At 35.6% G+C, this 14,276-nt stretch overlaps 3 protein-coding genes across 4 annotated transcripts; all 3 read right to left on the bottom strand.

Annotated features, from left to right (window-relative positions):
* Nucleotides 1-691: 691 nt before the first annotated feature.
* On the bottom strand, nt 692-3,069 carry LOC111283924 (uncharacterized). Its single transcript, XM_022872610.2, has 2 exons — nt 2,212-3,069; nt 692-1,025 (listed from the first exon to the last, which is right to left on the bottom strand). Exons 1-2 carry the CDS (start codon nt 2,866-2,868, stop codon nt 867-869), a joined length of 816 nt encoding a protein of 271 aa, XP_022728345.1. The 5' UTR covers nt 2,869-3,069; the 3' UTR covers nt 692-866.
* Nucleotides 3,070-3,339: 270 nt separating this feature from the next.
* On the bottom strand, nt 3,340-7,486 carry LOC111289479 (uncharacterized). Of its 2 annotated transcripts, XM_089745835.1 has the most exons (5): nt 6,941-7,486; nt 6,587-6,724; nt 5,970-6,116; nt 4,931-5,076; nt 3,340-4,012 (listed from the first exon to the last, which is right to left on the bottom strand). In XM_089745835.1, the coding sequence occupies exons 3-5, from the start codon at nt 6,021-6,023 to the stop codon at nt 3,868-3,870; spliced, it is 345 nt and encodes a 114-aa protein (XP_089601961.1). In that variant the 5' UTR covers nt 6,024-6,116; nt 6,587-6,724; nt 6,941-7,486; the 3' UTR covers nt 3,340-3,867. The 2 variants fall into 2 exon arrangements, with proteins under 2 accessions (XP_089601961.1, XP_022736298.2); XM_022880563.2 differs by lacking the exons at nt 6,587-6,724; nt 6,941-7,486 and having other exon boundaries at nt 5,970-6,377.
* A 2,393-nt stretch (nt 7,487-9,879) lies between these two features.
* On the bottom strand, nt 9,880-13,969 carry LOC111275046 (putative LRR receptor-like serine/threonine-protein kinase At1g74360). The gene is made up of 2 exons (XM_022860143.2): nt 13,710-13,969; nt 9,880-13,297 (listed from the first exon to the last, which is right to left on the bottom strand). Exons 1-2 carry the CDS (start codon nt 13,789-13,791, stop codon nt 10,098-10,100), a joined length of 3,282 nt encoding a protein of 1,093 aa, XP_022715878.2. The 5' UTR covers nt 13,792-13,969; the 3' UTR covers nt 9,880-10,097.
* Between the last annotated feature and the right edge of the window lie 307 nt (nt 13,970-14,276).

The following is a 14,276-nucleotide window of genomic DNA, read 5'->3' as shown; positions in this document are numbered from 1 at the left end:
CAAAAAAAAATTAATTTGAATTCAAATTAAATTTTAAAATTTTATAATATTATATATTATTTAAAATTTTGAATTAAATTCGATATGATTTAAGACATTATCTCCTCTAATTATAAACAAGTAATTATGAAAAAGTAATAAAAATTCTTGTTGCTATATTTTTGGATTAATGCGATAAAATTCATGAGTAATTAAAAAATATGTATTCGATTTGGTAAAAAAAAATATAAAAAGGCATCGAAATTAAAATTTAAAAGCATACTTAGACGCTAAAATTAATAAATAATTGTAAGGTTAGATAGGACAGGGAATCCAATACTTAAGATTGTTGGGATGTCAATTTAGTCTAAATCATTTTATTAAAGTAAATATCTACACTCGATGGAATTACCTGAACATGACCCAAATCACGATTATCATTAGAGTTTTTTTTTTTAGTTAAAATAACTAAAAAAAACTTTTTGAATTTTATCCTTTTATATAGATAAATTTTATATTTTTATTGTATTTAAGTAAATTTTTAATTTTTAATTTACATCAAAATAATTTTTTAATTTTTAATTTGTACTTAAAAAATTTTTATAAAATAAACTCGTAAGATCTAATGATCCGATTTGGATAATATCTTGACTGTAATACAGTCCATCATACTTAAAACTCATGTAAACCACAATCTTATAAAGAATCCAAATAGAGAAAAAAAAACTGCAGTTGCTGAACAATTAATTACTGAAAATCTCATGACAGAACCAAACAAGCAAAAATGTGAAAATAGGATCCTGTTAACAACACAAAAGGAACTTCATATTACTACCCAAGGCATTGAAGCCACATGTTACCAATGACTCCTAAATTTCCATCATACATCATACATCCACTCTCTCCACATCTTCGAGTACTAGGGACTTCACTGGCTTTCCCAACAGATCGGTATACTCCTGGAAAGGAGACCTTGTGAAACGAGTCTCTCTCCAGAAATCAGGAGTCAAGAAACCGTAAGTTTTCAGAAGACACTCAAACGTGGCCTGCAATTACATTTGCGAGAGCAATGGATAATCAGATATCACCAACAACTGAATACGCATCTCTAAATAATCATGCAGCAAATAAACAGCTATCAACCATGAAAGCAAACTAATTTTCCAATAATCAAGAATAGATAATATATGGCATTGGTATGCAGCAATAACTAGTTGGTTTGTCAACACATGAGTAGAAAATCTACAAGCACATGTATATGGGAGTTTAACAAACATATTACACAGTTTAGACCAAGCCAACAATACTAAACAAATATAAGAGAAGCATAATTACCAAACTGTCAAACATCCTAAGGTTACAAGCTCGGTTGGAAATATTTGGCTGTCATAGTTGTCAAGGATGCAAAATAAAAAACCAAAATCCATAACAGAGCATTAGTTCTGTCCACGGCGAACTCATACATTCCACTGTCTATAAATCATAACTATATTATTTTGCACAACTAAGAGCCAAGTATTTCCTAGAATTGTATACCACCTGAAGAATTAAATCATGCTAAGACCATTTTACCTACTAAATCAGTTTACTACACTAAAAAATTCATCTGACAAAACCCAAGCTGAAAACAGAATCATATGTTCAACAACTCCATCAGAACCGCAGCCAATAGTACCACAGTTATACCATGTTTATCAAGAATATAAATATGCTTCAATAAAGCAGCATAAACCCAATATCATGATAAAATCATCAATAACTTATTTCCAAAACATGCAGAGAAACACAATGCATAAGTGACCACCTAACCTGAATTGCAATTTCTATCCAATTGGTTCAGTAACATACACATTACAACATGTAAATAAGTCAGATCACTCATATAATCCAAACAAATCAAGCATACCATAATTACTCATAGTATCAAAGAAACTAAAAGTAACCAACAATCCCAAAGTTGAAGAACAAGTAGATCCGACAATTTTAAACACGACAAAAAAAAGACACAAAACAGTAAGAGTTTGGCATTGTGACACTGTGAAACTGGCAATTTTTGTCTTTTACACGTTAAACATGTCATAGACAGAAACGGATACAGGAATGATCAGGTATAGTAAAAGGAACTAAAACATTTAACAACCCATTTCCAAATAGATCTAAATAAATCCATAAACAATCTTAAATAACAACAAAACCGAACAAATAAAAATTCTACATAGAAAAACTCAATACCTTGACAAAGTTACCAAGAGTCTTAGTAGAACCCCTGGAAGAAGTAAAAACATCTTCAATCCCAGCAAACTGAAGGACCTTCTTGGGGACCCTAGCGGCCACAATCCCCGCACCTCTCGGAGCAGGCACCATCCTAACCGTAACGGACCCACATTTCCCAGTTACCTTACACGGCACCGTATGAGGCTTCCCGATCTTATTTCCCCAGTAACCTCTCCTCACCGGTATCACTGACAGCTTCGCCAGTATTATCGCCCCTCTTATAGCCGTCGCAACTTCTTTGCTACACTTCACCCCCAAACCAACGTGTCCGTTTCCATCACCAACAACGACGAAGGCCTTGAAACGCGTGCGCTGGCCGGCACGTGTTTGTTTCTGAACTGGAGTGATCTTCATGACTTCGTCTTTCAGGGAAGGGCCAACGAGTTGGTCGACGATTTGGTACTCTTTGATGGGGAGCGAGTGGAGGTAGATTTGTTCGAGGGATGTGATCTTGCCGGATTTGACTAAACGGCCAAGCTTTGTCACGGGTACCCATTTCTCCTCTTCGTCCTTGCGGCCACGGCGCCTGCCTCTTGGGCCACGATCGGATCTGCCACCACCGCGGCCAAAGCCACGCCTGAAAGCGCCACGTTCTCCTCCGCCTCTTTCTGCCATTTTTCTTTTGTTTACGAGGGATCCAGAGAGTGAGAGAGATGAACGACGACAGAAGGAAAGTGGGACGGCTAAAGTTAGGGTTTTGTATGGGGATTGGTGTTATAGGGAAAATTAGGGTTTGGGAGGGGAGGAGGGTAGGCTTATAGATGGAAACGAGAGTTGTGGGCTATGGTATATGGTACAGTGAAGTTAGATTTGTTTGATTAATTTCATTTTCCAATCTTTGTATTTTTCCTTTTTTTTTTACATCTGATTTTAAATTTAACACAATGGATAACTAATACAAAAAATAAATAAATATGAACCTGAAACTTAATTTAATTAATTTGTATAATTATTTTAAGAAGTGATAATTTTAAATTTTAATCTATAATTAAATTAAATTATTTAAAAATTCACTGATCTCAACTAATATAATTATTATATATTTACAAGTTACTAATCATTATATACTATGTTCAAAGGCAACCAGTTATTTTTTATTTGATTGAATCAATCCAATGCTGCAAAATTTTACAAGTCTCTCATATTTTTCCCAGGACTAGTATAATATATACAGTATGGAAATTAAACTTGGAATAGAGGAAGTGCTTAAAGGAGAATATCTTAAAACTTTTCTCCAATACAAGTTCAACCCTCATGGTTTTTTTCCATTGTCAATGGCATGAAGTTTAATAAAATGTTATTTGCCTTGAAGGTGCATCTTAAATGATCAATAATCTGTGCACAGAATATCCATCACACAACTCACCAAAACCTTTGCTTCTTTACCAAGTTTCTTGCATTATTACCAGCAACTACCAAGTTCTGTAGTTTTTGCTTATGCTTTTGACCTTCCAAGTGCTGGTTAAATGACAATTCATCCGTACACCAAAATGTCACACGGTCCACATCTTTTCCGTGGGTTCACTGCTGTGATGCCTGAATCATTATTTCCCTTGAATGGCATTATGCGCAGGTTGGCCTTGTGCTTATGACCTCTTGAATGTTGCTTGTAACTTATGGCGCTAGACTGGAAACCCGGCAAACCTTGCAGAAAAAGGTATCTTCCTGATTCTTCTTAGCCACATGACTATCCAGGCTTGAATACAAAGTTGAACTGGGAGATACACCGAGACCCGAATGTACCGGCCACAAGCAAAAACTGATAGCAATAAGCTAAAATAGAAATAAGTTCTACAATAATGTCCCACATCAGTTCACAAAAACCTCAACAAACATGAGCCACTGGTAGCAGAACCATTGGAGGCAGGGGAAGATCAAACTCTACTAATTTTAGCAGCAATATAAAAAAATATAGCATTTAAAAATGATAACCACCTTTGCATGAGATATAGCTAAACTATACATAAGAAGGTTAAAAGCATATCATAGGGGCTCTATGCTTGAAATACTATGGAAAGATATGAGAAATCAATCATTTCAAGCAGAGGAATTATTCATTTCTGATGCCATATTCTAGTGTTCAGGACTGTTACTACATTCTTATCCTAAATAAAGATATGACCTTCTGAGCACCACCTAATATTGGATATACAAGAGAGATGTCTATCACAAGCATGAAGGTGACCAAATCATTGTTGAAACTGAAACACCTATAGCATGTGCTGTTTTGAATTGTAAAATAGTCGGTTTCAAACAGGTGCATAGATTAAAGACTTTGCATGTTTAGGAGTCAAAAGAACAAAAAAAAAAAAAGATTTACATTGGCACATAGCCGACCCCTAGCAAGGATGGTTCGCAAAGTAACTGTGATGCTCTGAAATATGAATTTTTTCCCTTGTATAAAGTAATCTTAAAATCTTAATCGAATTTTCATCCCAACCCAAATTGAGATTCTTCTCTGCAATCATTTTATGAATTGGTTCTATTCCCTGAGAACTTAAGACAATGTACTTTCTTATCCTAACGCCAGCAATATCTAAAATTCTATCCATTGGAATTTCACAATACCAAACTGTTGAAAATTTAGCAATCTGGAGATTGTTTTATAGTCACCACGCTAGTCACCACGCTAACATATGTACAGAAGTAATGTAAAAAAGTAGATGGATTTCATAACTGAAAAGGCATGAGTTGTAAGCCAGAGCCATTAGCAGATTGATTATTCAACATGGCAATCTTCTGGCGATAAGCCAATTCTCTTTGGATTGCAAGCTTCACCGGCATGATCTCCTCTCTCCTATCTTCATCCATTTTTCTTCTATCCTAATGCAATATACCTCACTTGTAAGTTCTTCATTCACTGCACCAACCAAAAGCTCGAATACCCATTAAAGTAACTTTATGTAAGTTTTCACCTTCCTTCCAGTTTAAGGAAGTCAGGTTCTTATGCTATCTGTATAGTTAATTTCACTCTGGATATGTACATATAATCATATTTTTCTTTATATAATCATACTTTTCTTTAGCCAATTACAAATAATCGAACTTTACAGAGGGAAAAAGATATGAGATATCAATTATTTCAAGCATAGGCATTATTCATATCTGATGTCATATTCTAGAATTCAGGACTGTTACTATATTCTTATCCTAAATAAAGATATGACCTTCTGAGTATCACCTAATATTGGATATACAAGATAGATGTCTATCACAAGCATGAATGTGAGCATATCGTTGTCGAAACTGACACATCTATAGCACATGCTGTTTTGAATCGTAAAATAGTCAGTTTCAAACAGGTGCATAGAGTAAAGACTTCACATGTTTAGGAGTCAAAAGAACAAAAAAAACTAGATTTACATTGGCACATAGCTGACCCCTAGCAAGGATGGTTCGCAAAGTAACTGTGATGCTCTGAAATATGAATTTTTTCCCTTGGATAAAGTAATCTTCAAATCTTAATCAAATTTTCATCCCAACCCAAATTGAGATTCTTCTCTGCAATCATTTCATGACTTGGTTCTATTCCCTGAGAACATAAAGCAATGTACTTTCTTATCCTAAACTCCCACTATCTAAAATTCTATCCCCATTGGAATTTTACAATATCAAACTATTGAAAATACAAAACTTTAGCAATCTTGAGATTATTTTATAGTCACTGTAACAACTTATGTACTGAAGTCATATAAAAAAGTAGACAGATTTCATACCTGAAAGGGCATGATTTGTAAGCCAAAGTCGTTAGCAAATTGAGTATTCAACATGGTAATCTTCTAGCGATAAGCCAACTCTCTTTGGATTGCAAGCTCCACTGGCATGATCTCCTCTCTCCCATCTTCATCCAATTTTCCTCTATCCTAATGCAATATATTTCACTAGTGAGTTCTTCATTGACTGCACCAACCAAGCTTGAATATCCATTAAAGTGGTTACAATGTAACAACACAAAAGAATTAAAATAGCTCTAACTTTATGTAAGTTTTTCAACTTCATTCCAGTTTAAGGAAGTCAGGTTCTTATTTCGTATATATGGTTAAGTTTACTCTGGATATTTACATTAAATCATACTTTACGGAGAGAAACAGATACGACAAATCAATCATTTCAAGCATAGGAATTATTCATATCTGATGTCATACTCTAGAATTCGGGACTGGTACTACATTCTTATCCTAAATAAAGATACGACCTTCTGAGGACCACCTAATATTGGATATACAAGAGAAATGTCTATCACAAGCATGAAGGTTTCAAACGAGTGCACAGATTAAAGACTTCACATGTTTAGGAATCAAAAGAGCAAAAAAAAAAAACAAAAATGATTTACATTGGCGCATAGGCGACCCTCAGCATGGATGGTTTGCAGAATGACTGTTATGCTCTGAAATATGAATTGTTTCCCTCGTATAAAGTAATCTTCAAATCTTGATCAAATCGTCATCCCAACCCAAATTGTGATTCTTCTCTGCAATCATTTCATGAATTGGTTCTATTCCCTGACAACTTATAACAAGTACTTTCTTATCCTAAACACCAGCAATATCTAAAATTCTATCTCCAGTGGAATTTCACAATATCAAACTGTTGAAAATACAAAACTTTAGCAATCTCAAGATTTTTTCATAATCACTTCACTAACATATGTAAAGAAGTCATGTAAAAAAGTAGACAAATCCCATACCTGGAAAGGCATGAGTTGTAAGCCAAAGTCATTAGCAGATTGATTATTCAAAATGGCAATCTTCTGGCAATAAGCCAATTCTCTTTGGATTGCAAGCTCCATTGGCATGATCTCCTCTCTCATATCTCTATCCATTTTTCCTCTATCCTAATGCAATATATTTCACTAGTAAGTTCTTCATTGACTGTACCAACCAACAGCTTGAATACCCATTAAAGTGGTTACAATGTAACACTACTTAAAAGCATTAACATAGCTCTAAGTTGCACAGAACATTTGGCTTACTAGCACTAAGCCAAAACTTGGGTTATTTGCTATTGATATTTTCAACAACATTAACGGAGGATAAGGGTGAAAAAAAAAAAACCCTTAGCAAAAGCCAAAAGAGTTAGTCACATAAAAAATATAAAATAGAACAAAGGCATTCCATCAAAGATAACAGAAACGAAGTTCAGCGCAGCTCTTTTAACCCACAATCAATGATAATCAGGAAATGAAAAAACAAAAGGAAATGGTTAACCGGCTGGAAGTTGGGAATTAATCAACAAGAAACAAGTTGTCCAAAGAGAAGCAATTTCACGGTAAGATTTGAGGTTACATTGGTTAGTTTGACTGATTATTAGGGGTGTTCTTGTCAATTCGATGGACAAAGGTGACAAGGGCCTCGTTTTTTAGACAGGCTTGGGTGGGTGGGATAAGAATTTAGCCTTCTCATCTTCCAAATATTTGCTTTTAGCCCATTAAACTCTGTTACTGTTCTTGACAAAGATGTCCAGGCAGCAATGAACCCTCAGGAGAGTTATAATTTTGATAACTTTAATCAATTATGGTATTTTCTGTTGGGTTAAAGAGAGAGGCTTATACAAACTTATGACAGAAAAAAGTTAAATTAAACTATTCGTATGTTTGTATCTGATTATTTTATATCTAATTTATATAAAATATAAAAATTATTATATCATAATTTTTATAATAAATATAAAATATATATTTATTAAAATTTTTAATTATATTGCTTTTATAATTTTTTTCTTACCGTATTATCGTATCGTCTCAAAGTTGATCATCTATACATCAGTTAATAAAGCTTGGGCGAAGGAGAGGGCAGCCAATTCCGGAGGGACAAGTTTTTGTTTTTGTGACCTGCCACCCAATTAGCTGGCACATTGGCTGGCCTTCTCACGTGCCTCTCAATAGTCCAATTTAGTTTGCTCATCATACCTGGTCATGAGTTTATAACCTTCTGATTCAATTTAAACCACTACTCGTTGCCATCGAAGCACCAAGATTAGTTAGGTAGCATTTCGTTACAACTCACACATGGTCATTAGATGGTTCAGATTCATAATTTTGGCACTTTGAGAAAGCAAAAGATATGACATTTATTCTAAAAAAAAATACACGAATTCTAACCAGATGGAGATTGAAGGGACAAAAAATGCATGTATACCATGAAAAAATAAAGTAATGGCTGCATGCATCCGTCAATTCAATGGACAACGGTGACAACGGTGACAACGGCCTCGTTAATTGGGCAGGCTTGGGTGGATGGGATAAGAATTTAGCCATCTCATCTCCCAATTAATTGCTTTTAGCCCATTAAACTCTGGTACTGTTCTTGACGAAGATGTCCAAGCAGCGATGAACTTTCAGGAGAGTTATAATTTTGATGACTTTAATCAATTATGGTATTTTCTTTTGGGTTCAAGGCTTATACAAACTTATGGCAGAAAAAAGTTAAATTAAACTATTCGTATGTTCGTGTCTGATTATTTTATATCTAATTTATATAAAATATAAAATTATTATATTAGAATTTTTATTAACAAAATAAATATAAAATATATATTTATTAAAATTTTAAATTATAATTTTTTTTTATCGAATTACCGTATCATCTAAAAGATTATACATCTACACATCAATTAATAAAGCTTAGGGGAAGGAGAGAGCAGCCAATTCCGGAGGGACAAGTTTTTGTTTTTGTGACCTGCCACCCAGTTAGCTGGCACATTGGCTGGCCTTCTCACGTGGCTCTCAATAGTCCAATTTAGTTTGCTCACCATGCCTGTTCATGCAGTTTATAACCTTCTGATTCAATTTAAACCACTACTCTTTGCCATCGAACCACCAACTTTAGTTAGGTAATATTTCGTTACAACTTACACATGGTCATTGGATGGTTCAGATTCATAATTTTTGCACTTTGAGAAAGCAAAAGATATGACATTTATTCTAAAAAAATGCACCAAGTCAAACCAGGTGGAGATTGAAGGGACAAAAAATGCATGAACACCATGAAAAAATCAAGTAATGGCTGCAAGCATTCTTGGATGGGCCAAGCCTTAGGTCCCTTATCATCGATGCTGCAAAAGGCCACTTTTATCCCATCAGAATTTCTTTCAATTTTCCTTTTTGGCTGTCTATGCTTTCGCAAAGAAGAAACTACTACATTTTTTGAAGTTCTTTTAACTGCGAGCTGCAAAACTTGGTGACTTACAGCCAAAACTTCAATATGAAGCTGAAGCTAAAAAGTAATTAAGCACATATATAGATGGATCTAATAATTTTAGACTCATACAAAACAATAAAAAAAAAAAAAAGAAAATAATGTGGTTTAAAATTAATAAAAATCATATATGAATTTGAGAAAAACAAAAAAATGTGTTTTATATTTAGTATGTCAACACGAATTGTAATATAATAATTTTTGTATTATACTCGTATTTAAGGAGAGATAAACATATAACGGATAAACGTATTGAAAGAAAATTTTTGTGTTTTATATGTGTATAATAAAAAACAAACGTGACATGGGTACACCAGTTACAAGATCTTTCTTTAGGTTTATATGGTGACCATTGCTATGGACTTAAGTTGGTTGAAAAATGAACACTCATTTCCACTTTGATTAGAAGATTTAGCACTGTCATGATTCCTAGAGATCTTAAATTGATCCCAAATATGGTTTCTGAGTCAGACTGCTAGACGTTATATAGAAAATTGATCAAATTCTTTCAACATAATGGATGGGGAAGTGTCTTTACAAGAAGAATCATGACAGGAAAATTTGTGTGTTAAACCTGTATATTGTGAACTATATCACATCCTAACCGTATGGACACCTGAGTTATTGAACCAGCTATCATGAGATGCACTAATTGAAATCTGCTTCACTGCTTGTTATTCTAATTAGCATAGCTAGCACCTCTTTCATGTTTGGTCTAGCTTGTGGAGCTTCTGCTGTGCATCTGACCCCAATCCGAAGTAGTTCACACATGGCCTCTGCCCCCTCAGCTAGACCTGATCCCAAAAGCGCAACTGGTATTACAGCTCGACCTAACCCATTTCGTCCATTCCCCATGATACGCCTGGCCCATTCCACCAGGCATTCTTCCCCTCCATCCACAGCTCGCCTTCCTGTTGCCAGTTCCATTGCTAATACCCCATAACTGTACACATCGCCTTTTGTAGTAGCTTGCCAAGTCTGCCAATATTCTGGTGCTACATAACCAATGGTTCCTGCCACCATTGTGCTCACATGGCTATCTCCAATATCAACAACTCTAGCAAGACCAAAATCTGTGACTTTTGCCCTCCCATCTTTATCTAGCAGGACATTGCTAGCTTTAACATCCCTGTGCACAATGGCAGGGTAGCATTCATGATGTAGAAACACTAATGCTCTTGCAATATCGACTGCCACGTCGATCCTTCTTCGCCATGTTAACCGCAGTCTATCTGATATAAGATCCTCCAGGCTCCCTCCTCCCATGTATTCATAAACCAATATTTTCTCTGAGCCATCAAGGCTCCAACCATAAAGTGTTACAAGGTTGGGGTGCGGCCAACCAAAGCCATTTCCACTAAGAACTTCCATCTCAGCCCGGAACTCCCTTTCACCCTCAATTCCTTGTCTTTGTAGCTTTTTGACTGCTACTTCTCTCCCATCAGGCAATACACCTCCGTACACTGTTCCAAATCCTCCCTTTCCAAGAATCCTGTCCTCGGAAAAATTACCTGTAGCCTTCAAAATGTCAGCGTGTGTGAAAGCTGTTTTGTCCAAACGGATGACCTTGACGGTATCTGATAACCATGGTGATGACCCGCCGGAGCTAGATGCCAGATCATGTCGATACTTTGCATCCTGTAAGAGATATCCCTGCGGTTCTGCCGGAGTTTTCACCAATATGCAAACAAGAACCGATAGAACCCCGAAAACTAAAAAGGCCAGTGTCAGAGCTAGTAAAACCAAAACCATAGCCAATTTAGTAGGTTTTTGCTGCCTTCCATTATAGGTTGGCAGTTGATCTGTTCTATTTTCAATGAAATCTGGAACATCCAGTAGTGGATCTCCCAGGTAGGACTCTTTCTCGAACGTAGCCAATTGGCCAGTTGTTGGAATTACACCAGAAATGAGCGGATTGTATGAAACGTTGAACTTGCTCAGTCCAGTCAGGTTGTTGAAGCTTGTTGGAAATATGCCAGAAAAATTATTATATGACAAATCTAGATTCTCTAAGCATTTGATATTCCCAATTTCTGATGGAATTTCTCCTGAAAATTTGTTTTGGGTGATATTGAGGACTACAAGTGGCAGCTGTCCAATCTGTGAAGGCAGTCTGCCATTGAAGTCATTGAAACCCAAGTGAAGCATACTGAAATTCTGCATCATACCAATATCTGAAGGGATCTCGCCCGAAAACTGATTCCCGCTTACCTGAAGATAACCTGAGATTTGGAATGTGCTTACCATTGAACCTGCAGTGCACTTTGGGAAAATGCCATATCCTTTAATCAACTGATCCCATAAGCTTCTGCAACTCTTCCTTGTGAGAATTTTATACACAAAACTGAAAGGTGGGTAGTCTGCTGGTATCCACCTCTTCATTGCCAAGCACTCACCAGAACCTGGAATTATCCTGTCATTGTGTAGCCGATTTGATTCAAAAGTTGGAGTAGCATTTCTCCCTATCCTAGTCAACTCAGGAGGGATTCTTCCAGAAAGTTGATTGTTAGCTAGGTTTAGCCATAATAAGCTACTGCAGTTTCCAATCTCAGGTGGAATTTCACCGCTAAGAGAGTTGTTTGCAAGCATCAACCATAAGAGAGAGCTCAATTTTCCAAGGGCTGGCGGGATTGATCCAGAGAGGTTGTTGAAGGAGAGATCAAGAGCTTGTAACTGCGGCAAGTTTCCATACTCCGGTGGTATACCACCTGTAAATTGATTGTGGGCCAGCATCAAGAAATTCAAACTTTGTATTTGAGAGATTTCAACAGGCAATGGACCAGAGAAATTGTTGTAACTCAGGTCTAAGCGAGAAATCTTTGGTAGCTTGAGAATACCAGAAGAAATAATCCCTCCTGTGTAAGAATTTCCGTGTAATACAAGAAACTTCACCTGTGTGAATCTCCCAAAAATCTCTTGTATCTCTCCACCAAAATTGTTCCTGCTTAAATCCAAAAAGGCCAAATTTGCCAGGTTCAGCAGGGATTCTGGAATCACACTAGAAAAACTGTTGTTCCCCAAGAACAAGCCTTCAAGAGTGGAAATCATCCCCATCTCTGATGGAATTGGCCCAGTAAAATTGTTTCCCCATATATTCAAGATAGCCAAATTCTTGCAATTTGAAATCTCCCCTGGAAGTTCACCTTGAAAATTGTTTTCAGAAAGGTCCAACACCTGTAAACTACAATTATTTGTAAACATTGATCTTGAGAGTGGCCCAAAAACTAAGTTTTCAGAAACTGAATACTCCACAAGCCTTGCAAATCCACTCCATATACTGCCAACAAAATTGTTGGAGCTCAAGTCCAGATACTGCAGATTCCAGCATGCATCAAAGCAATTATCTATCCTACCGGTGAAATTGTTAGCTGAAAGGTTTGCAACAATCAGCCTTTTGCAAATTGCTGGAAAACTGACTTCAATATCCCCTTCAATCCTATTCATGGACAAATCAAGCTTCTCTAAACTATTCAACCCTGTCAATTGCAGCTTTCCATTTAGGAGGTTATGTGACAGGTTGAGGTATACAAGGCTACTGCATCGGTTCAAATCGTCAGATATAGCTCCACCTATGGTGTTTCTTGAGAGATCAAGTTCACGAAGTTCGGTTAAGGCTGAGAAGTTATAGAACATTTCCCCAGAAATATAGTTGTCAGAGAGGTCTATACCAATGACTCTTTGTCCATCAGGAGAACAAGAGATTCCATGCCATTGACATGGAATCGAGTTGTCAGCATTCCATTCTGAGTATCTTCCTCGATTTATGGGATTCTGTTCTTCCAGGAATGATTTCAGATTCAGCAGAACTTCTTTGTCTGTGTCTAAAGACTCTCCGGTGACAACAGTTCCTGTAAATACCAGAAATTTGAAAACTAAGCAAAGACAGAATCTTGTTTGAACAACTCAAACATGTATCAAAACAGAACAGCTAAAAAACAAGTTTGCAATGAGTCAACAGAATCATCCTTGAAAAACACAAAATCAATTCATCAACGGAACTTCAAAAAAAAAAAAAAAAAAGCTGACCCGTGAAAGATTTTCATGCATGCATAAGAAAACTCAATATCAACAGCAAGTTTTCAAACTCTTTAAAAACCAATAAATATCTGAATATAACCAAGAAATGATACTCTTATAAACAGAATTACTGTAATTATATTCATGTTGGAACTAAAACTAACAGAATCTGATTAAACCAGACCAAAACTGAAAAGAATCTTCAATGAAGAATCATAAGCTGATAAAGAGATTATAACATACCTGTAATCAGGATTAAGAATATAAACAAAGTGAAGCGCCATGTTATAGCTTGGCCTCCTGACATGATCTTCTTCTTCCTCATCTTTGTCAGTCAATTTTTACTTTTGAAGTATTGAGTTACTTGAACACTAAAAACAAAAGAGAAATGAATTTTGGAGTTAAAAACCAAAAAAAAAAAAAAAAAATCGTCACACCCAATATTCTCCTAAAGGCCCAAGGCTAAACCCATAAGACTCTTAATAAGATACTAATCTAAATAAGACTCAAAAATGTCACATACAGGTCACTTGTTCTATCCAAATAATATTTATAAACATAAATATGCATTACATTTAATTCGAATCATGCAATTATATCCTTGTATATAAAAGTTATCAGGTAAAAAGATTAAAAAGATACTGTCTAAACCTCTCACCACTTCTTCCTTATACGATTTAGTGGTGCATCATGAAATTCTAACTCCCATGTGTCTTTGGTCATTGTTTTCTCTTTGATATTATTAGTTTAATATTAAAAATTATAATATTATAATAAAAATAATATTTAATATTACGATATGATTACGAT

This window comes from Durio zibethinus, chromosome 17 (genome assembly GCF_047325235.1).
Source record: "Durio zibethinus cultivar Kanyao isolate XHJ-2024 chromosome 17, ASM4732523v1, whole genome shotgun sequence".
Lineage (NCBI taxonomy): Eukaryota > Viridiplantae > Streptophyta > Magnoliopsida > Malvales > Malvaceae > Durio > Durio zibethinus.
The sequence above is the reverse complement of the archived record's forward strand: the minus strand, read 5'-3'. Positions and strand labels throughout refer to the sequence as shown.

Excerpts from the sequence above, each read along its gene's own strand:
- LOC111283924 (XM_022872610.2), bottom strand. The coding sequence starts at position 2,868 with ATGGCAGAAAGAGGCGGAGGAGAACGTGGCGCTTTCAGGCGTGGCTTT. Across the intron at positions 1,026-2,211 it reads CTCTTGGTAACTTTGTCAAG|GCCACGTTTGAGTGTCTTCT; the intron begins GTATTGAGTTTT and ends ATGTAATTGCAG.
- LOC111289479 (XM_089745835.1), bottom strand. The coding sequence starts at position 6,023 with ATGTTGAATACTCAATTTGCTAACGACTTTGGCTTACAAATCATGCCC. Across the intron at positions 5,077-5,969 it reads TACAAATCATGCCCTTTCAG|GATAGAAGAAAAATGGATGA; the intron begins GTATGAAATCTG and ends ATATTGCATTAG. Across the intron at positions 4,013-4,930 it reads TTACAACTCATGCCTTTTCA|TTTTTGCTTGTGGCCGGTAC; the intron begins GTTATGAAATCC and ends TATTGCTATCAG.
- LOC111275046 (XM_022860143.2), bottom strand. The coding sequence starts at position 13,791 with ATGAGGAAGAAGAAGATCATGTCAGGAGGCCAAGCTATAACATGGCGC. Across the intron at positions 13,298-13,709 it reads ATTCTTAATCCTGATTACAG|GAACTGTTGTCACCGGAGAG; the intron begins GTATGTTATAAT and ends TGGTATTTACAG.